This window comes from Staurois parvus, unplaced genomic scaffold (assembly GCF_062004578.1).
Source record: "Staurois parvus isolate SC_StPar_1 unplaced genomic scaffold, SC_StPar_1.0 ptg000071l, whole genome shotgun sequence".
Taxonomy (NCBI): Eukaryota; Metazoa; Chordata; class Amphibia; order Anura; family Ranidae; genus Staurois; species Staurois parvus.
The window spans coordinates 5,126,844-5,150,545 of NW_028317867.1; the positions used below are offsets into that span (position 1 = coordinate 5,126,844).

General features: G+C 38.2%; 1 protein-coding gene across 1 annotated transcript in view; it reads right to left on the bottom strand.

The window, feature by feature from the left end:
- The window catches only part of DLC1 (DLC1 Rho GTPase activating protein), a 437,897-nt gene that overhangs the window by 19,216 nt on the left and 394,979 nt on the right, over nucleotides 1-23,702 (bottom strand). Inside the window, exons 5-8 of the mRNA XM_089669291.1 lie at nucleotides 22,074-22,145; nucleotides 11,693-11,774; nucleotides 4,635-4,698; nucleotides 1,369-2,771 (exon numbers count right to left, since the gene is read on the bottom strand). Of these exons, the coding sequence (XP_089525417.1) occupies nucleotides 1,369-2,771; nucleotides 4,635-4,698; nucleotides 11,693-11,774; nucleotides 22,074-22,145 (1,621 nt within the window). The remainder of the gene's footprint in view (nucleotides 1-1,368; nucleotides 2,772-4,634; nucleotides 4,699-11,692; nucleotides 11,775-22,073; nucleotides 22,146-23,702) is intronic.

The window sequence follows — 23,702 nt, forward strand, 5'->3', positions numbered from 1 at the left end:
AGAGCCGAAGATGTCGGCTCGGTCATGTGATCAGCTGTGTCCAATCACAGCTGATCACATGTAAACACGGAAATGTTGGTTATCGGCATTTCTCTCCTCTTGAGCTGTCACGCTGACAGCTCGAGAGGAGAGGAGAGGAGAGCCGGTAAATGGCTTTCCGCGGAGGGGACATGTACACTGATCATCAGGGCACTGAAAATCAGTGTGCCCTGATGATCAGTGTGGCCCCAGAAGTGCCACCTGTTAATGTCCATCAGTGCCAGCAGTCAGTGCTCATCAGTGCCACGTGCCAGTGCCCATCAGTGCCACATCAATGCCACATATCAGTGCCCATCTGAGCTGCCTTTCAATGTCACCCATCAGTGCCAGTCAATGCCACCTATCAATGCCAATCAGTGCCACCTATCAGTGCCAGTCAGTGTTGCCTATCAGTGCGCATCAGTGCCACCTAACAGTGCCACCTAACAGTGCCATTCAGTGCCGCCTATCAGTGCCATATATCAGTGTCATGTATCAGTGCTGCCTTTCAGTGCCCATCAGTGATGCCTGTCAATGCCCATCAGTGCAACCTACCAGTGCCTCCTCATCAGTGCCCATCAGTGCAGCCTATTAGTGCCCATCACTGCAGCCTCTTTAGCGCACATCAGTGAAGGAGAAAAATCAATTATTTACAAAACTGTATAACAAAACTAAGAAAAAACGTTTTTTTTTTCAAAATTTTCAGTGGTTTTTGGTTTAAGAAAAAATAAAAATCCCAGAGGTCATTAAATACCACCAAAAGAAAGCTCTGTCTAAAAAAAAAAAGATAAAAATTTCATACAGTGTTGCATGACCGCGCACTTGTCCTTCAAAGTGTGACAGCGCTGAAAGCTGGAAATTGGCCTGGGCAGGAAGGGGGTATAAGTGCCCTGTAGGCAAGTGGTTAAAGGCATTTTTAAATGCAAGTAGTGCAAGTACTGGAATATGACTTGGTTATCAGACTCTTGCAGCCCAGGTACACCTTGTGAATCAGATGTACAGTATCAGAAGCATGCTGATAACAGCAAAGAGCAAAATGACAAACATCCATCTGCTGCTTCTCCTTTCTTTGTCCAGTCACAGGCAAGGAATGGGAGAGAGCTCTGTAATTGTTACTTAACTGCAGCAGAGATATTTCAGGTTTCCTCCCTACCAGAGCCATATAAACTTCTGAACCAATTGGACAGAAATTTAAAGGTTTGGCAGATAAAACAGCCTGTATGTATTCAATGTGTGTATCTAGCTGTCTACCTGGACATCAGCTTTAAAGTAGCTTAATACAACACATAGAATGATTTAGACTATTAGCAGGCAACTGCTAATAGATATGAAAATGAAAACATCACCCACCTGTTGGATCGGGTCAAGGATGCCACTCCAGAATCTCTCCTTCCTTGGATTACTGTTGTCTCATCACACTCATTCAGTGAGTTCCCAGTGCTGTCCAGATCACTAAGCACAGTGCAGTCATTATCAATTTCTAAATGTATCTGCTTTGGAGAAGAAGGGCAAGGTGACACAGAGTCTAGAGCAGAATCTGAATCCCCCTCATCATAAAATTTCTCTGTCCACTGATTGACTATCCTCTGCATTCCTTTCACATGATATAAAATGTCATCCAGTTCTGGGAAAATATCCTCATTTTCCAGATCAGCCATGTCACCATTACTGGAGTACAGAAAAGTGCCTGGGACATTGTCATAGATACTCAATCGGTTACCTTCAGAACAACAAGAATTGCGCCTCCTGCTACTAAAAGAACTTTTGCAACTGTTTACACTGGTGACGCTGTTTTCCCTTGTGAAGTCATGTCCATGAAAACTGCAATTTCTCCAGCTCACAGAAGAACTGCTGTCCGTAGGAGACAAGTTTCCATTAGAAAGTGCTTTGGGAAAGGTTCCAGGCTTGTGGTCATCAGGGATAAAAAACACATCCTCACCAAAACTTTGGTTCTTATAGTTTTGCTCCAGAACATCACTGAAAGTTGATTGATTAAATGGATCAAAGCCTTCTAAGTACATTCCAACTCTCTTATGGCATGCGCTTAAGCTTCGTGTTCTTGTAACTGGACTAGGGGTGCTGACTGCACTGCTAGTCTCAGACTGACTACTACTACTGCTCGTCTGTGTGGAGTTTGATATACTCCTCTTACGGACTTTTGGGGCATTTATATGGTTCCCATTCAGAGAAGAAATTTCAACACAGTTGAGTTGTTTTAGCTTATCGTCATCAACGCCTTCTTGTAAGATAGGTTCGCTTATTGTTATACCAGTTTTAGCCTGAGATTTCTTTTTGCTGTGAGATGTTTTGATTTTAAGACTTTCCATCCTCTTTAGAAGGCTCTTTGTTCTAGACCTTGAGTTCTTTTCATTTGCTTTGATGTTGAAATTAAAACTGGAAAGTTCTTTCGGTGATGGAAGGCTACCAAATGAGTCATCATTGGCAAAAAGGTTTCCAGATGAACATATGCTGACAACGGAGTTTGTTCTTGTGTTGCCTGCTTCACTGGGAACATGTGCTCTTTGGCTGTCACTGCTGGTACTGTGAATGGAAGAAACTTCTTGGTGTTCACTTAGGTCTGTTAGAATGCTGTCTTGGCTTGCTGCATTTGCCATCTGGTGTGATTCTCCAAGTAATGCTTTATGTCCCTGAAACACATCAAGTTCTTCCAATCTCGACCACCTCTTGCTATCCCTCTGGAATGTCCATTTACCACTGATTGCACAAGGCTCATCTTCATCTGAATCTTCACTCTGTGTAGTAAGCAGGAATGAAAAGAAAAATGAAAACTGGGGAAAAAGAAAAAAAAAAAGCGTGATGTTCATAGTAAACATATGTTCTATAGCATGTTCTATAACCTTTCCTGTGATGTGAGTGACTGACATTTGTTTGTTCTGTTGGGCAATTTTGGTGCTGTTTTTAACCTAAAAAATGAAACCTGTTTAATTAGGTATATTTTTGCCGACTAGATAGACAGAGGGAAACTTGTTTTTCCAGAATTTGGCCCTGAAGATTTTTCTAGTTTTATAAAATATCAACTCTACTATATAATCTCTTTTTTCTGCATAGATATATTCTTGTAATCTGTTAAAGGATAAGTTCACCTTTGGAAACATGTTACATGTTCAACCCGGTTTTAGGGTGGAATATATAACATGTTCCCATAGCCGTCGCCCCCCCCCCGACAGATAGTATGGGGAAACTTCTCCCCGTACTATCAAATTTGAAAACAATGCACCGTGCAGGGCTCCCCCTACATGGCCGCATCATTCATTCACAGATGTCCGTGAGTGAAGGAACTGCAAGTCCCAACAGCCTTAGCAGCTGTGGGTTTGTAGTTTTCAATGAACTACAACGGTGCTGTGGAGCGCCATGGTAGTTCATTGAAGCTGCCTGTCAGTATATCTGCTTGCTTGTACATCCCGTACGGCAAGCAGATTTTCGGACAGGTCTGCAGAATACCTGCATGGCATCAGTGATCTATTGATCACTGGTGCAATGCTTTACATGTTCCTTTGGCCAAAAATAATAAATGCACATTTTTTTACCTGCAAAAAAATGTGCATTTATTATTTTTTTCCAACAGGTGAATTTATCCTTTAACAACCTCTAGTTTTCTTCAATGCAATGCTATTCAAACAGAAGGACTGAAAATGCAAAGAAGGAAAAAAAACACCCACAAACTGACTATATACATTTGTCCATGAAAATTAACTAACTACACACAGACAGTTAGGACCTTAGTCTTAATTAGAAGCCAGAGGAAGAGCCAGGAAAGGTATGACCTAATCATCTAAAAAAATATCGAAAGCCCAAACTACTCCCATTAGGGGAATTTACTGTATTTGTCCTTGTGACTCTTTATACCAGGACAGGAAGAGAGGGAAAATCCTAAATTCTAAGTTGTTACCAGAACTGGAATGGAACTCTTCCAACAGTAACACTAGCTCCTGTGACAACCATCTAAGAGGGGATTTTGTACTAAATCTGAAGTACTAAAAGTGAAGGAAAACCACCCTAATGGAACACAGATGACAAAACGTACAAGGTTTTTAACGTTTCCCAACTCAAAGCAAAGTTAAAAGAAAAATGTGTTGGCTCTAGATATATGTAAATGTTAATTGCCAAGATCACACACTTTATGAACGTTAGACAGGCCTCAATAATTGTTGGGGTAGGAGATTATGTTCTTTATACAATCTATATACAATTCACCTCACCAGAAAAAAATGGTCAATGGAAATAACCAAGACATACATTTTCATACATATTTAATTTTGCCTATCTTTTACACCTAACTGGCAGCCGCTCATAGTCTATATGTCAATTGAATTGAAGTTTTCATCATCCTGCTGTGCTTTCCCTGGTGTATTTCCCTCACACCCCTCCTCCCAACCTGCATTAAAACATCCCCTTATCTACAGAGGGTTCATTAAGATTCTTGTAAAATTAGAAGGTGATTTCAAACATGGCAAGTCATTTAATTTGCATTTCAATCTAAAATGGATTATCACTTGTAAAGGGAACCACCAATTAACTAGCTGACCGTAATATGGAGAGGTTACATTCTTCATTAAAATGGCTATCAAAGGTTTAAGCCTTCTTGTAAAACTTACCCTTTTTCTATTCGGACTGATTTCAAGTTTCATCACCGCACACTTATTAAGAGTGTTTAGCCGCCTGCAAAATAATTAAAGATATAAATTTAAAATAATTGTCCAACTAACAAAATAAAAAGTAATGAGACTTGATGACTGAAGGGCTTTTTTATTAGAAAAAAGAAAATTATTCTTTTGTTAAACAAAATATTTACATCATCCATCAGAGGACAGCTAAATAAAACCCCAACAAAGCGGAAATATCTGGGAATACCAAACACTTATTTTATTTGTTTTTCTTCTGAATATAAAATGTAACATCTGTACACCCAAAATGCCTGCTTCTAAATGCACACTCATACATGTACCTATACCAGGGGCAGACTGACCATTTGGAAACTCGGGCCCGTCAATAGGGGGCCCCATGAGATGCCCCTGGTACCTTTTTCATAGGCTTTTTTGAGTTTGGGCAAGGACACAGGGGCCCCATGATCCCCTATTGCCCAGGGGCCCCAAGATCCCCTATTGCCCGGGGGCCCCATGAGTTGCCAGTCCACTCCTGACCTATACAAATTACTTCAAATAACCTCCTTATTTCTTATTAGCTAGAAGGCAACTGGCAATGCAAATCTCCTTTAAGGATATTCTTAAAAAAAAAAACCTGAGCAATTGCCAAAATAAGCAGCTCTATGTTTAAGGAAATATCTCTCTATTTACAGATAAAATATGCTGGACTAGCAAAAATCTTAATATCATCTTTGTACGAGAAAGCAAACAGGCATTGGTTTAAATTCTTTACATTTACACACTACACAGCCTCAGTGTACAGTGCTCTTTATACTCATTAACTTCTCATATTTTGCCATCAAGTTCAGAGCTATGCTCTTACAGGATATGTATATCTAACTGGCCAAGTAACTCCCAGTTCTATTCAACAGGGGATTAAATTGCAAAATTCACAAGCTTGTTTTGTGTTAAAAATTCTAGTTATTTTTTACTTCCAAGAAATCATCCATGACTTTTCTCCCTACTGAACCCCAGGAGAATACTAGTGGTCAGTAAGTGAGTAGGACTGTGTTGCTTTTATACTAGTCACAAATACAAAGGTCTTTGCAGTACAAAGGTTTATACTTTTATGGTTTTTGGTAGGTGAAATGTTATGAGGGTATCCAAAGCAAAGTTGGACAAATCCATCAAGACCGGTTTCCAACTTGGCTAATGGTATTCTGATTACTAATCCCTTGTCCAATATGTTTCTCTGATGTTATTTCCTACTGGTAGCAAGAAGATGGCTCCACAATTCACAGTCCTTGCTTGCATCTACTCGCAAGCATAAATGGCCACACGAGTGTGATGGAATTTTTTATAAGTTTAGGAAAAACTGTGCATAGGCCAGCCTTTCTCAACCAGCCTTTCCGGGTTCTTTAGGGGTGCCTTGCTAAAATGCCTAAAACTGGCTCAAAAGTTAACAGGCCAGCAGGTGGATCAAGCCTGCCTTTCTTTTGTTAAAGCCACAGGGTTTTATTGTGCAGCATTACAAGCTTGGGCATCATACAAGTCAGCTGCTGGTGTCCTAAAAGCAGATGATGTCATAAGTTGAAAGGAGGACATGTGGGGGGTCTTTGTTTGCCCCTCACCTGCCCCGTCAGCACTGAGGTCACGTTAGCTGAATAAAGTAGAGAGACTGAAGGAGAAGAGAAAAGTTGGTATACTAGTCAGTACCAGTGTGCAAAGGTACATTATTCTTAAAGAGTAAACTACCTCTAATGTTGGGTATCCTGCTTATGTAGATGCAGCTGCACACAACTTATTTAAAACTATTCTAGTTTTTCTACATTTTAGAATGGGTTGCCTTGAGATTGTGCAGAATTTCAAAGGATGCCTTGACTGAAAAAGGGCTGAGAAACACTCTACAAGGTTATTGATTTTGGGTGAACATGTTTAATTTTTAACTATATAAATTCACTGGAGGAATTTATCCAGTGTTACTGTATCATATTAGAGCTGAACTCCAGGCAAATAGCTGAATACACAGATGACATATACAGGAGTGGTTTTCCCTCCTAAAGGATTTGTATTTGTGTATATCCAGTCCTGAGACTTACACAGCCTAATCAAGTGGATAACACTACTTTGGTAATGTTATAGAAGTAACTGTAGATCGAATACAGTGGCGTCCCTTCTCCAGCTCCACAACTTACTAACTGGACAGTAAAAAAACAGAAAGCAGACTGTCAAGGTCTTCCCTCTGCTCTCACCTCTTTATAGAGTGTTCAAGTCATCACATTTGAATGCAACACCCCTTATTGGCTCCCAGTCACCCAGAGTGATGCCATATAAGGGATTAGGAAGATACCTGGAATATGGTAATGTGGAGATCAGAGCTGGGGGGTGGATGGTTTTAATATGCGACAAGGGGCCAGATAAGATTGGACTCTTAACACAAGTATTTTTAATTAACTCTGTATAAATAAAACAAATATAATTTTTAATTCAATGTGTTGTACATGATTTCTTTAGATATGGTTTAAATGACACACTTTAACATCTACAAACATGTTCGTTTATCACAGGGAAACATTCTTTCATTTTGCATAGAGCAAATGTTGGTCCCAAGACTTCAGTCTCTAGGATACATAGGGTACTCAGAAAAAGCACAGACTGCCCTTTCTTCCACATTTAAACATCCAAATGCTAAATCCTAAGCAAACAAGTTGTGTGGTTGATTCATGTTTTTTCCCCTGCCAAATATATACAAACTATTTCAAAAATGTATTTGGTATGCACAGCAGAAAAAAGGCCCTTTAATACTTTTTAAAAGTCTTTAAGCGCTGAAACAGAACATGGATGATTTGCCTGGCACTACACTGAAGTTAGCCTTATTTCCTTAATCATACTCAATGTCTCGTGTTCAACGAGTGGAAGATGGGATGACCAGCTAGTGCTGACCTATAACCATCTGATAACCTGGTCAGTGTTGTAAACGTTAATGAGTTCTTACAATAAGCTTTCTTTTGCTTTAGGGCAGAGATGCACATGACATACTTGTTAAGACTGCTTTTATTCTCTAATTGAAATGTTATAATTAGATAAGCTGATTTTCTTCCAACTTGAGCTGGTCAAACACTACGCAACCTTTCTCATCTGAAGATCTGGCATTTATGGCACCCCATATTCACAGCTTTGCAAAATTATAGAACTTTTTTTTTTTCAAAGCATATCTCCCTAAATTTTGTCTATAACAAATGATTAGAACATTTTTTCCCTTACTGTTAAGACTAGACCTAGAGTAGTGACACTAAGATTTGTTGGTCCTAACTTAAAATTAACCCATAAAAATGATTTGCCATAATGTGATGCCAATGACAAATTGTTTTAAAGGTGCTCCTACACTGCCATCTCAATCCTGACCAGCTCCTGGTAATTAAAACAAGCACGGAGCCACTGAAGTATAAAAAGTCTAGACTCTAACCCTATATACTTCATTTAGAGGTCAATGGTTCTCTAGGTAGTAAAACCATTATTAAAGTGGAACTTTAGTCAGACAATTAAGTCTTTCTAGATCATTTAAGGCTTGCCCCTTCTGCAAGTATAGCTATGTTAAACATTAAAAATAATGTTTACATCTAGTAATACATGGTCTCACCCTGCTCTGCACATGCTCAGACTTTTTTTGGCACTATGCCAAAAATGTAGAGGCCAATCTGCTGAAAGCCTAAAGATTTATTGCTGGGATTCAGCAAAATGGCAGAATTGCCTCCAGCAAGAATAAACAGGGACAATGCTCAAGGCAATTTACAGCACACATTAATTTTGGTAGCATAATTATTAATGTATATTTGTTGCTAAAGAACATAATTTTTTTTATCAAGTTGTTATGGGTAAAGTTCCACTTTAAAAGAACAGCCCCAGAACCTGGACTTTGAAAATGGAAATGTGGACATGGACATTGCTAAAGTCCTACTTAAAATGGTTTCCAGGAATTCTATCCTTTTCAGAGGCTTGGCTGACAAATGGATGCACAGCAGCTTCTGCATGCAAGCTCTTATAATTTGAACCTGACACAAGCATGTGCTGCCTAGCAGCTCCTTCTACTTGAGGAGCCTTTACCAGCTAAACATAAAAAGTGGATGCAACATCAGGAGGTTGTGGTGAGTATAGTTCCAGTGAGAGCACAGAAAGTGCTGTAACCCATAACAACCTACCATTCACAATTCATTGTTCTGATCACAACTGTGGACATCTAATTTGCTGCTTTAGGGTATTGCACTTTGTGCGTCACTGTTCATTTGACTACTTTAAGAAAAATAAGCACTCATATTTTGACACTACTTGCCAAAATTTTGAAGTCTGGCTCATCATGGTGAGGTAGTTCTTACCACAAGAAAATTAAAAAAAATTTCACCCTAATTCATTATTATTCTTAAAAAGAGGCATAGCTATGCAATCTGTAAAAAAGCACAAAAAAAAAGAAAAATCCTAAACCACGTCTGTTATTTAACCATCCCACAACTGTACAAGGTAACAGGAATTGTAACAATGTATGATGTTGGAGGAACTGGAATTATCTAGTCCCATCCAGCTGCACACAATTCCCTTCTACAACCTGCACGATAACTTTGATCTGCAGTAGAGAATCTTCAGTCTTGCTGATAAGGCCATCTAATCTCTGCAAGACTTTTATATTAATGTGTCTACACAACGAATGAAACTGCACAGTCGGCTGAAAAAGATACAGCCCAGTCTGTTTCCAGGAAGATAAACTTTTACTGTTGTAAGTGTAACTGAATAGTTCTGGAAATCCAAGTTAAAATCTGTCTGATACGCCTGGTGTCAGTTACAAGAAAAACCATGTCTGCCCAGATTACATTTCTGGTGTGTCACATTTTATGGGTACCAAAGAACAAAACAAGGGAAGCATGTTGTCTTTTTGTGACCTTAAGCATTGTCTGGGCAGCTCTGAAGAAATTTGAGTCTCTCCTAAATATCAGTTCATAACTTTGTTTTAAAACAAAAAGAAGAAAAAGATGAATTAGAACTCCCAATCCTTTGAAAATATGCAGAGATCTCAAGAAGATAGGGGAGATTTATACCAATAAAAATTGAGAAATTAACTCCAGTCTCCAACTATGAATCTAGCTCAGCATGATCATAAAAAGATAGACCTACTTTTTCTGGGGTTCCCTAAAGCTCTGCTACCAGTGCCATACTAGTGAGTGATGGACATAGCAAGCACATGTGCACAAGCGTCTTAAAAAAAAAAATCCCTTTAATCAACTGTAATACATACAAGTTAATACACCAACTACACTTTACTAATATTAAAAGGTGTCTATGATGAATAAGGTTTATCATCATTTTGTTACAAGTTCCTATTTCCCCCTTTTCCACTTTATACCTTTCCCTTAATTAAAAAACCCCAAAAAAAACTTTGGACGCACAGAGCCCAGCTGGATCTTCCACATCTGACTTCCTCATAATCCTTTTCTTATTTATACTTCAGGTTAACTCATTTGACCTGGCCCTATCTTCGGTAGTCCCATCCAGGAGTATGGGGGAAACGCATACCATAAAGGGCCAGTCCTCGATATGTCATCCTGGAAGGCTCCTTGCTCCTAAAACTGCTCATTTTGTATTATTTTTTGAATTCTGTGTACATTTTGTTGCACCCCTCTGGATGTTTAGTGTGCATAATATATGAACACCTCTGGCATATCAGATGTGACTTACACATTTTGTAACCCGTTGCAATATATATAGGAAGTCTACGGTTTATTGTTTGTTGCACGCCTGTAAATAATTTTTTTTTTTTTAAAAAGGTGCCCATTTTTACCTAACATGGAAGCGCACAAGGCAAAGCATGTTAGGTAAGCTCCATAGAATGTATGGTGCACACTCTATTGCTGATTCTATTCTATTAGAAAGAAAAACCCAAGAATTGCAGAAAAGTTTCCAGACCATTTATATGAGATTAGGAAGACTGCTTAATTGGTTGGAGCTGTCAAATTGCTGTGAGAGGAGTGTAGGAAGTTTTCATCTTCCAAAAACTGAATGCAGTGAAACCTGCATAAAGGGTAGATTTGCCTATGACTTAAAACAACAAATCTGAACATTTGAAAAACAATAAGAATAAATGTAAAATTAGCTTTCAGTATCTAAAATAGTTTTCTGAAACTGTGAGTAGCATTTTTAAACGTAGCTGGCAAGGGTGTGGGTAAAGCCAAAAGTACCATCACAGGCAGTACTGTATTAAAAAACAAAGTCTGTTGAAGGGTTTCGGCTAATGAACGTAATTTATGACAGAAGAACTAAAACCAAACACTAATACTTCTTTATGCCTTCGTGTGACAAGGGTCAGCGGTTTTCAATATGGGACATCTTAGGTCCTTGCTCAGGCATTCTTGGAAAGTTTGCACACAGATCATCTTAAGACACATGACTGGCTACTTCTTTATAGCCATTAGGCAATGAAACTATTCTACTCAGTAAACGTACGCCTGAAAAGCTGCTAGACTTTTAACATTCTTTCCCTGTGAGGATTGTTGGCTTTTACAAATACACATGAAATTAGCCTTTTGCTATAATGCAGACAGCATGTTAATAACATCGGTTAAGGTTAGTACAATTTAATACCTGGTCAAACAACAGCTGTAGTAATAATATGGACAAATGCCTTCCATTTCCAATAAATTCCCTGATACTACATAATGCATGGTTAACAAACGACTGACCATAAAAGGTAACAATTAAACAGATTTGACAGTGTTAAATTTTAGTTTGTTTTTGTTTGGAAAGTAATTTACAAGGTATACACAGGAGTTGAATTTAAGGTCTTTCTAAATACAGCCACCACTTTGAAATTTTGTTCTCAGCCAACATTTCAGGATTATGTTGGGACGGTTTGCTACTCTTACTTGTAAGGATTATCTGTAAATAGTGGTGGTGGTGTAATTTAGTTGTATCAGTCCTTCTACTATGGGCAATAAAGTCAATAATGGATAATAGAAATAAAGTGGAAACTTGGATTTAAAAAAATAGTTATTTTTTCCCCTCTCAGTCACTCCATTAGTACCAACCTGCATAGGGCTTCAATTGCATCTCTATCCAGGAAATCATGGTCCTTCTTCACAGCAGAGATGTCGATGGGAAACAGAAGATCTGGATGAGGAACAGATAAACCAAATATAGTATCTTAAAATATAGATCTTGTCCCTCAGATATTAAATGTAAAATAGTACTAAATATTGTAAGCCAAAAAATAAAAATAAACAAAAAAAAAAATCACCTGGGTTTATGAAGATTTAATGGGGAAAACCCCACAAAAAGAGAATGGACTATCTTGGCACCCAAAGGACAACACACTCATAAAAACAATATATTTTTACTTGATCAAACATGTACATGAATCCATCCTAAAATCACATAGATTTAACAGCATGATCTCATAATTCACAAAGATCATAATGGTTACAACTCCATCCTCGATAGGGGATAATGTTGACTCCTCTACATGTTTCGTGGAATTAATCCACTTCTTCATGAGGAAAAGTCAAAGAATACTCAAATAGAATCATAACAGTCAAAATACAATATCTCATAGAATTGCATATAACACATTACACAATAATATCTCAAAACCCACCAATAAATTGTTTACCAATGTGAACTCATGCCAAATAGAAGGGGCCAGATGGGGGTACCAACATATCTCTCCCGCGGCAGACACGGGGCGCAAAATAATGAGCACAGTGACCGGTAAACCACCTGTGCAACTAAAAAAAAAACAAAAACAAAATAACCGTATTAGAAAGAAAGAGGAAAAAAAAGCCCTCAACTATATACTAACCAAACAAAGAGTTTTTTTTTTTTATTTGTGGATTTTGAGATATTATATGCAATTCTATGAGATTTTGTATTTTAACTGTTATGATTCTATTTCAGAGTATTCTTTGACTTTACCTCCTGAAGAAGCGGATTAACTTTGTGAAACATGTAGAGGAGTCAACATTATTCCCTATCGGGGGTGGAGTTGTAACAATTATGACCTTTGGGAATTCTGAGATCATGCTGTTAAATCTATGTGATTTTAGAACTGAATCATGTACATGTCTGATCAAAAATGTATTTGTGTATTAATAAATATATATTGTTTTTATGACTGTGTTGTCCTTTGGGTGCCGAGATAGTCCATTCTCTTTTTGGGGTTTTTCCCCTTTAATTTTCCATAGTCATTTGGGATGATAGCACTCCCACTTTACAATGGTGTTTAATAATATGAGGCTTGTTATATAATTGGGTGTAAAAAGTACATGAAAAAGAAAAACATTGATTTATACTTGCCTCAATCCTGTCTTCCACATTGATATCACACCCAACATTGTTCCTCCAGGAAGATTCCTGGGGAATGCAGAGCATGCAAAATCTAACACAAAGGCTCTCCAGTCAATTGATGGGGCATCATCTTCACCTAGGCATCTAGGGCAGGGGAATGGGCTGAGGCAAGTATAACCCCTTTTTTCTTCAGGTACTGTTTATACCTACTAATAGGTAATTTGCAAAAGATGAGAAGGTTCCAAAAGTGTAAAGCAGACCTTGCAGTAAAATGCAAGGTCTGCTTAAAGTAAATCTCTGCCTTGACTGGGTGATATTTAGCTTGCTTAAGCATTGTGTATCAAACAATTGCCATGTTTTTTCTTTCTTTATAAAATACAATTTTAAGCAGAATTGCACTGCTCCTCTCCTCCAGCCTCTCTCAACTAGTTCCTGATGGCCATCACTCCAGACTGGATTCCTGAAAGTGACAACTGTAGACCATGCCTGTGCAATATGTCAGCACGGCCATTTGTAATGTCTACCAGGGGAGCATGTGACAGCCCAATATGTCTTTTCTTCCCCAAATTTGTAGCAATAGTCTGTGTGACAGGCCCATTCCTCCTTTCAGTGAGAAATTGAAAGGAATGTTGTAACCTCTATACTATTTGGTGAGTTCAGGTGATATAAATGACGAGAAAAGTTGCTCATCTGTTGCCCTCAGGGAGACAGCTGCCCTATCAACAATATTCAAATATTCGAGTTTCTGAAGTACATATTGTATGAGAGATTTTACATATTTGTAAAAGGTATTAGCAGCTCTATAGGAGCTTTTGGTCAAGTACGTACTCTGAAATGATTAATGTCTATGACTACAGTATATGTTGAAAAACGAATTTAAAGTGAAGGCTTGTTTCCTTAGTAATGGTAACTTTTAGCGAGGACTTTATAATGCTGTAAAGAGTTAAAGGAACCAGATGCTTCCTGGACACAACTATGAAAGAGAAAAGTAGGAAAAAACTCCAAGATAAATGATGGCTGGTGCCATCTCAAATACCACCGCTGAGGCATAACTTCACAAGGATGGCGCCTTTACATGCAGCATTGATAAAACTCACATGGGACACTGTGGAAAGGTCATGGAAGCTGGGCAAAGCAAAGATAAAAGCCAAGAGAAAGGGAACAAGCAAAGTGAATTTAAAACATCTGCAATGGATCAAAGCTTAATATGTTATATATCCCACTTGAAGATAAATATTTGCAAAACAAAACAATCAGCAATCAATTATTTATCACACAAGTGGAACTAGCTTGGAAAAAAAATCCTAGAATAGCACAACCTTTAGGGCTCTAGATGCAATTGAACAAAAACTTTTGACTATTATGTAGTGCAGACTTATGGAACATGTACATCCTCTAGGTAAGGGGTGTCAAACTGGCAGCCCTCCAGCTGTTGCAAAACTACAAGTCCCATTATGCCTCTGCCTTTGGGAGTCATGCTTGCAACTGTCAACCTTGCAATGCCTCATGGGACTTGCAGTTTGGCAACAGCTGGAGGGCCACCAGTTTGACACCCGTGCCTAGGTGAAAGGAATTGCATAGCACAAGGTGGACAGTGCTGGAGGAAATTAATAAAATGGCCAGGCTATTAAGAGGTCTGGATAATCTACTGGTCTGCCTTACTTTTCTAGTAACCAGCTGTAAAACAACCTCACATGCATGATTATAGTACATAAAGAAATGCTTTTAGCAATTACTGAACACCTCGAAGTAAGTGAACCTGCCAAGCACTATAAGATAACTATTTATTTATTTCAGGTACTTACATAGCGCCGATAATTTACGCAGCGCTTTACATACATATATTGTACATTCACATCAGTCCCTAACCCTCAATTGGAATACAATCTAAGGTCCCCAAGTCACATTAATACATACACACACATAGTAGGGACAATTTAGACAGCAGCCAATTAACCTACCAGCATGTCTTTGGAGTGTGGGAGGAAACCGGAGTACCCGGAGGAAACCCACGCAGGCACAGGGAGAACATGCAAACTCCAGGCAGGTGGTACCGTGGCTGGGATTCGAACCAATGACCCTAGTACTGCCAGGCGGAAGTGCTAACCATTTAGTCACTGTGCTATAGTTTAGTAAAATTGGTGTCATCTTCAATTAAAATAGTTCTAATCTCTCATTTTTATTATTTTCCTAGAGATTTTGGTGAGCAAACAAAAGAGCTTCTTCCTCTACGTTTTAGATATATTAAAGGTTCACTGTTTTACAATAAAATAATAAATGCACATTTTTTTTGCAGGTAAAAAAATAGTGCATTTTTATTTCTTGTTTCTGGAGCCTCTAAAACATTGAACCAATGATTAACAGATCCCTGGTGCCATGCAGTTCTCCTGCAGACCTGTCAGTATATCTGCTTGCCCGTACAGGATGTACAGGCAATCAGATACACTGACAGGAAGAATCAATGAACTACCATGGTGCTTCACAGAGCCATGGTAGTTCATTGAGAACTACAAGCAGACAGCTACAAAGGCTGCCGGGACTTGCAGTTCATTAATTCACAGAACCGCATGAATGAATGACGTGGCCAGGACGGCGGAGTCCCGCGCAGCTGCGATTTTTTTTTTTTAATTGTGACAGCTAGCTGGGAGGACTATGGGTGTAACATGTACCATGTTATGAAATGTGAACTTATCCTGTAAAGAAAACAAAAATCCCTTCCATAATAAAGATTATTAAGAAGTTTGGAAATCATTTATCAGTAAGTGTTTTAGTGCAGATTAAGAAATAAAATATAATAAAAATTACTCTTGGTCAATGCATGTATTTCTTTAAAAGTCATGAAAGAATTATTGAAACCAGTAACTATCTTAAAGTGGTTCTAAAGTCACAAGGTTTTTTTCGTTTTTCATCTCAATGCATTACCTCATAGTTGTTTGCTTCCCCACTTCCCTAAATACCCAAGTACTGTATTGATCCAGCCTTGTGACCATCTGCAGCAGCACTGGTCTCTGTTCCTGGTTTCACAGGACACCCTGATAGCAGAGGAAGCCATTGGCTTCTGCTGCTGTCAATCAAAACCAGTACGGAGGACCAGGGTTCGGGCTGAGCAACGCTATGTGTGTCTAAGAACACACACAGCCCAGATCAGGGGCGAGCCTGAACATGTGCCCCCATAGCAAAACGCTTGCTAGTGGGCACACGGAGAAGAAGAGGAGTGGACAGAAGCAGCAGTGGAGAACCCCAGAAGAGTAGGTTTGGATCAGGTAAGTATAACCTCTTTTTTATTTTAGGTAATAAAGGGAGCCTTTACTATCACTTAAACTTTGTATAAATACTGAGAAAAATAAATTATGAAAATTGATCTTGAGGTGGGGGCACATTCGTGCTGTAATTTGATGGGTGGGTGAGGGTTATCAACAGGTTTAAGGAAATGCAGAGCTAAGCATTGCTTTTTCTGTGTGGTCATGTCCCCTAGTAGTATAAAGAGCAGACAGGAAGCACAGCAGTGATACTAAGTTTGTGTGCAAAAAATAAATAAAACTGATACCGCTTGAATGCCCCAATCTGTTATCCCAGCCAACTGGCTACAATGTTTGCAGGTGCTGGTTGGGTTGATTCATGGCTTTCCAGACACATCGAGAACTACAACAAAATAGCACCCATCCACACACTGCCTCGACATATAGTGAGCTCCTTTTAGAAAAAAATGGCTTCAGCTTGGTTTCCTACCTATTGGAGAAGCCCATCTAACATAGGAACTCTAAGATTAAGCCCCTAATGGGTGAAACATGTTAGAGAGGGTTCTCTCATAGGTAGGAGACCAAACTGAAGCCATTTTTTTATGAAGAGGAGCTCACTATATGTAGAGGCAGTGTGTGGATTAACCAGGTTTGAATAACTACAGAAACGTTCTCACCCACCTTCTATTATACAGAAAAACAGCACAGCAAATATGCATTTACAACAAGAGTGTTTTCATTAAACCAAAAACAAAAACACCTTTTTGCAGGTAGAGGTTAATATATATATATATATATATATATATATATATATATATATATATATATATATATATATATGAGTTTAGGTTGTGTAGAAATTCTTTTAAGTCTAGATTTATGTCCTAAATCCAACATTTCATATTCCAGATATGTGTCTGCTGAACCATGTACTACTTATATGAAAAAGTATCCTATGTATTGTTTCCTTTGTGTGAAATCCCTGGTGTGCCTGCCAGTCCCTCTGCATTCCTATTTAAAAACTGACCACACTAGGCATGTGCTGAGACCTCAGCCTGTTTTCCTCCAATGATCAGACTTGTGCTGATATACCTTGCACAATTCACTGAGATCAGAAGGTATGTGGTCACTTATAAGAAAAATGGCTCATTGGAGCTAATGAGGATTTGTTGTTTTCTGCTGCAGCCAGAAACAAAGGCAAAACTGTGAATGGCTAGACAATAATTTGCCTGATAGTTATCTTAAATATAAAATAATGCTTAGAACTTGCTTTCTCGCTTCATGATCACTATGACGTTATAAGCAGACTAGTCCTCTAAAAGGATAGCTCATTTGGTAAGTATTCCCATATGGATACACAACTCTATTTATATAATGTTACAATTTTGAAGGAACTGTAAAAGTCATTTCAGTAATTTAGTTCCATCCGGGTTTACTGGCCATCCCATATGTTTCCTTCTTTTTATGTGATGTTTGGGTATTCTATATTCACACTTCCTCTTATTGATGGTAAAAAGCTTTTGCTGTAGAATGAATTTTACGTGATATACTTGGCAGTATCCAAACTTTAAACAGCTGGTTAAAGCATCTGTAAAGCTCTGAAAAAGCATAATGGATAGCAATGGGTTCGTATGGACAGTGTGGAAAGGGGCAGCAGAAAAGGAGGGTCTGTATTAGAAGGAAAGAGGAATGCTGGCCTGTTAGCTTGGGTATAGCTTCAACAGTGAACACTGCTAACCATAATTCTCTGCCAATAAAACCTTAAATAAGAGTCATATGGCATACATCACAGGGTCCATTAGTGATCACAAAGACGAGCCTTGTTTTCATGTGTCTGCCATGCACTTGAAGCACATACCAAACTCATGTCTGCAGAATCGGTTTTAATGGTGTAGTATGGATAAAGTCTAAGGCTGGCCATACTCAGAAAAAAACTGCACAAACGGACAAATTCCCACTGCTACTTTTGGTTTCTTACAGCTGGCTCCAATGGCTGTCTGAATACAATACCCAAACAGCAGCTACATCTGAATGGATGCAAATGCTGTTCAGCCAACAACTTTCCATACAGCTCCTGTGATGGAAAAATAAGGAGGAAGGTTGGCGACAGGACTACCCATGTAGGGAATTTTGGCTGGTTCATGAGGAACTGGACAAAATCTGCACAGTTTACGGCCAGGTTTAGGCTGTGTTACACCTGCTTTGCACTGTTGAGATCTATTTGCATTGCAGGTCAAGTGCAGCTGTTTATTATATTTTGCCTTTAAATGCATACATTTGAGTGGTGTTGTATTTAAATACAGAAGGCCGCATTCAGCAATGCCTTTTTACATGAACCCTAAGGATTATACAAAAAAGCAATGCAAAAAACATTTTTTCACACTTTTAGGACAAATATCAATGGCCACCTAAAGTGACTGTCATAAAGAACAAAAAAAAACAAAACATGGTGGGAAGAAGGTAAAAGTCCAGCATCTGGACAGAGCTGTCACAGGTATGTGTGCAGTCTCCTTTAGTGATAGTAACAGAACCTTTTTAAGACGTTGTGCTAAACACTTTTGCAAAATTGTCAAGTGTTTGAACACTTTACAAAACAGTCAAGTGTATGTATACAGGGGTCCCATTAGTGGAATTTAACAGATCCAACAAACCAAGGGATAGATGAGAAGCCATGATTCCCAGCATAACAACTTGTTGCTCCCGAGAGTAAAAAATATATCTTTAGACTCTGTTCATACTTGAGCGATTTTCAGCTCGAAGCTTGACACTTAAAAACGCTCAACAAGCAAAACCCCATTAATTTCAATGGCCCCTGTACACATTTGAGCGTTTTGTCATCTGTGGTGCTCAAAAAAGAACATTTGCTATTTTTCAGGCAAACGAGTGTTTTAGTCCCTACACACTTTAATGGAAAATGCCCGAACCCCTGACATATTTGCAATTCTGATAAAAGAAAAAAACAGTTTGAAAAAAATGCCTGAAAACACTCAGCTCTAATGTCAATGTAGCCTTAGTATAATATTTTTAATGATCTTCTGTATCAAATCTGTAGAAGAATAACTGACAATAAATGCAGGTGCATTTAAAACATTGAGATTTCATTCTCAAGGAAAATGTATTGAATGTCCAATGAAGGAGTTGCAGTACACTGCTCTAGTTTATTCAATATGCAGGAAATACAAAGTAACAGCATGAAACAGCACCTGTTTCAAGAACACCAAAAGAGCACCAAAAATGTTATTTCATGCTGTTACTTTGAATTTTTTTTCTGAAGCATTGTCACTCTATTGACCTGCAAATGCATGATACTGCTTCCTGCAGATTGTGTGTGGTGTAATATACGATTTTTTTTTAAAGGAATTGTTGCTACTGTCAAACCATTCAAAATAAAAAGTAATTATATTTTCTCATACAAGTTGACATAGAAATACACCCTATTATCATTCGATATTCACCAAAATACAATAGAATGGGAGAGAGTTATTTTTAACAAAAGGAACACCAACTGAAAAGCAGTACAGTTAAAGCCTTGTCCAGGATGTGGCCTTTACTGACCTACATCTGCAGGCACATCTCCCTTCTTAGTTATTTTTGGCTCACTAGAAGTTGTTAACCTCTTCCCAGCATGAAAGTTTTCCAGGATTTACAAGGTCCATTCTTCCCTTCAATTTAGGGAATTTCAGCAGTTCTCAAAATTACTTTTAATAAGGTCTCAATAGATAAGAAAAAAAAAATTCTAGAATGAATCTCCATAAACTAATTTCCGCCAAACTGCAAACAGTTTTCCACGAAGTTAAACTATCAAACTAAGAGCCTGTTTCTTTAATGATTGGGTATAATTGTAGGAAATGAGTTTTTCTTCTCCCGCAGAGCTGGCAAGTACGTTCATTGACACACACACACACAAACGACCACCTCTGTGTGTCCCACTATCCTTTGTGTATGAGGAGGACATGTGCTAGACACAACAGAGGAAAAGAAGCCTGGACTACAGGTATTTGGCTGCGCTATACAACCCAGGGATCCAAGTATGCATCCTTTTCATGTCAAACTAATTATTTGTGTTAGAAATGCTTATTGTGTAGCAATTTATTTTTTGAATGCTATAATTCAATTGCTGGACCCAAACTTTTATTTCACACAGGATAGCAGCTTTCTTCTTTAACCTTGCCATGTGTACAAGAAGGAGCAGAATTATTGAAAAACAATATTTTAAAGTTGCAGAAGCCGCATTAAGAGGGTTATTCAAAAACTATATATATATATTTATTTAAAGTGCGGAAACTTTTTGAAGACCCTCTCATACTTGTTTGTAGCTAGTTCAGAGGCTAACTAAAGTTTACCATACAAGTTTAGATGTCTCTAATACAGCGAGGATTGAGGGATCTCCCTTGCAGGCTATTAGAATCCAACAGCCAGCACCCATGTGCAGGCTATTAGAATCCAACAGCCAGCACCCATGGCTGTCAAAATTGCCAATCAATAACTGTACCTGATTTAATGTAGCCACTGTGCAACCTACAACTTCCCACCAGGCTCCTTCGACAAAAGTTGATTTTTCAACCAACTCTTGTCGAGCCAGGTCGTGCCACAGTCACAGCCACACACAGCTCATATTTTGTCTGATTCACCACAAATTGGTTTTAGCCATACATGGCAGTCTTAGGATTTAAGAGGCAAACTATTTATGGCTTATCAATCTTGAGTAACAATAACATGTATCCTGTTTCATAAGTCTTTTGTGGTACACAAAAGCCTGACTGACCTGGTATGAATGGGACTCCCAAGGTAGTTGTTAGGATGCATTTATGTGTCGCAATACCAGTCTGGATAAGTCACATTTGAAAAAAATGCAAATACCAGGCACAATAAGGTTCCAAGGGAGATGTAGATACCCACAGTATGGGCAGCTCCAACAACTCATCCGACCAGCAATGAGACATGAGCACACAACAATAAAGATAGGAGCACTCCCAACTATGTGGAAGTCAATAGAGTCACAAGCCCAGGAACAGATAAAATCAAAATTTGCTTTAATGTTGAGTTAAAAAGCATAACATGTAGGAGTGCCCAGATTGACACATCACTAATACAGTGGAGAGGAGAAACATATATTCCCTGGAGCTGGAGGATGACACATGATCCTGGATACAACATTAGGCTGCTCAGCCCAGGAGCCACAGGACAGTAGGAGTGTGTGGTTGGCTCACTGACATGGTGCGTCCACCAGAAGTCATGTGTCCTGGAACCAGATGTGATGTGATACACCAGACGAAAGGCCACCCAAACAATGGCTGGTGAGGGCAAACTGGAAGCCTAGGAGAGCACTCAAACCATGTCAAACCAAAGGAGAGAAACCAGTCAACATGTGGATTCAGGGACTTGCCCCTTCCTCAGATCATGTCAGTGATCCCGGTGGCCCCATCCACACACTCCTCCCACTGACTTGAGGCTCCTGAGCGGAGCAACCTACAGTTGGATCCAGGATCATGTGCTATCCTCCAGCGTTTGGGAATGTGTTTTTCCTCTCCACCGGCTTGGCTATGTATTAAAGCCAGTGCTCATACATGTCATGTTTTTTTAACCCAACATTAAAGTGAATTTTGATTTTATAAGTCACATTTGGCCTATAGATCTATAGTTGAAAACATTATGAATCATATCACCTATACAGTTACTAAAAAAAAAACAAAAAAAAAACTAACCTAGCATTTTCAATATGATTTAATGTTACTTTTATCTTAACAGTTTTTTAGACATTTAATATTAGTGATAATTTATAACAGAATTGCAGGCTAACACTTAAAAATAAAACCCAATACAAAAGAAATAATTATAAACTATTTAAAAAAAATCATTTAGTAGGTCCATGTCATTCAACACCAACCTTCATAAAGTTGTGCATATTGGGGAAACCCTGCTGCCCGCAGCCAATCACATGCTTCCTTTGCTTCTATTTCTGTAAGAGAACAAAAAGTAAAAGACCCCACTGTTAGTGATTTGCAGAGTAACAAGTTCTTTAGCAGGACTCCTACTCTATAGAAACAGTATTAACATGCAAATGTGCTACAAGTGGGACTTGGCTTTCTCCATTGTCATTCATAGTAGTTTCTCTTTTTAAATAGGAGATTACTTTTTACTATTTCCTTTATTAATTAAATCACATTTTATACACGTGTCTCCTAACAGTGAATATCATTCAGGTTCTTTCATCAGTCCGACAAATGCTTAAAGGCTTTATGAAAATCAGACTTTGCTTAAGGATGTAGCTGTCAACAAGCATTAATAAAATGTTGTATGATCTTGTAATTAAATGTTAATGTATGACAAACCTTGCAATAACTGGAGGATTTACATTAAAGGCTTTAAACAAACATGTTTTAAAGACCCAAGTAAGAGTACAGAGCTCTTGTATGAACTGTACAGGACATCATAAGGCTTAAAAAAAATTGTAGTAGTCAATTGTAGGCCAAGACACCCAATCAAATTTTTTATTATTAAAAAACACCCATAGACACAGAAGAGTGGTCATCTGTGCAGTTTTAACTTAAAACCAAGAAGGCGGAGTGCCCCCATAAAATGTATGTTTCACCTTTGGAGTCATCTTGTTAGGTTAGGAAAGGTTAAGTAGCCTTCCCAATCAATGTTCCCCAAAAGTGGGTAACAAAATGGTGTCTGCCTATTCCCATATATTTGAATATGTTGCCTCATCCAGGCAAAAATGGTTAGAATGAGCAACTATCATCAATATGTTTTTTTCTGTAATCATAAAAACATTTTTTATATGCTGCCAATATAAGGACATAAAATGTGTTCTCATTAGCTCTCCATAATCACGCTCTTTTGTACTGTAGTTATACTGAGATCTGTGAATTATAAGAACTGCTGAATAAAGCTGAACCTTCTAAAACGGTAAAAACAATTTAGATATATTTCAACTGTGCTCAGCTATATGGATATAGTTCAGCTTTAAACCATTGTTATGTGTTTTTTATTTCAAAATAAATAAGAAAAATGTACAGAAGCACGCCTATATATAGTGCAGGTAAACACAATACACACAGGTGCATGATTCTGTTAAATATATAGGCTACACTATTTTGCAAAAATACATTTTTTTTACAATGCACAGTATAAAATGTAATTTTAAATGAACCCTAAAGTTAGCCATACACTAGTAGAACTTCATTTGAAATGTTTAGCTTTTTTCATTTTTAGATTTTCTCATTCATAGTGGGTTCAAATCACCATTTGTTTATGACCCTATATAAGTACCTGTAATAATAAATTAAATAAAATTCTAAAAAGGGAACATTTGAAGAAGCAGGAGTCATCAAATGTAATGAGAATTTTTCAGAGAAACTTTCTTAAAAATCTACTAGTGTGTGGCCAGTTTAAGGCATCACTGGGTAACTCTGGATGCTTTTTGATGTCAAAGCAATAAGTTGACATTTTAAGATAAAGATTTAAATTGTAATCGAATTGTATGGTAACTGTGCGGTTTTCCCTCATGTTG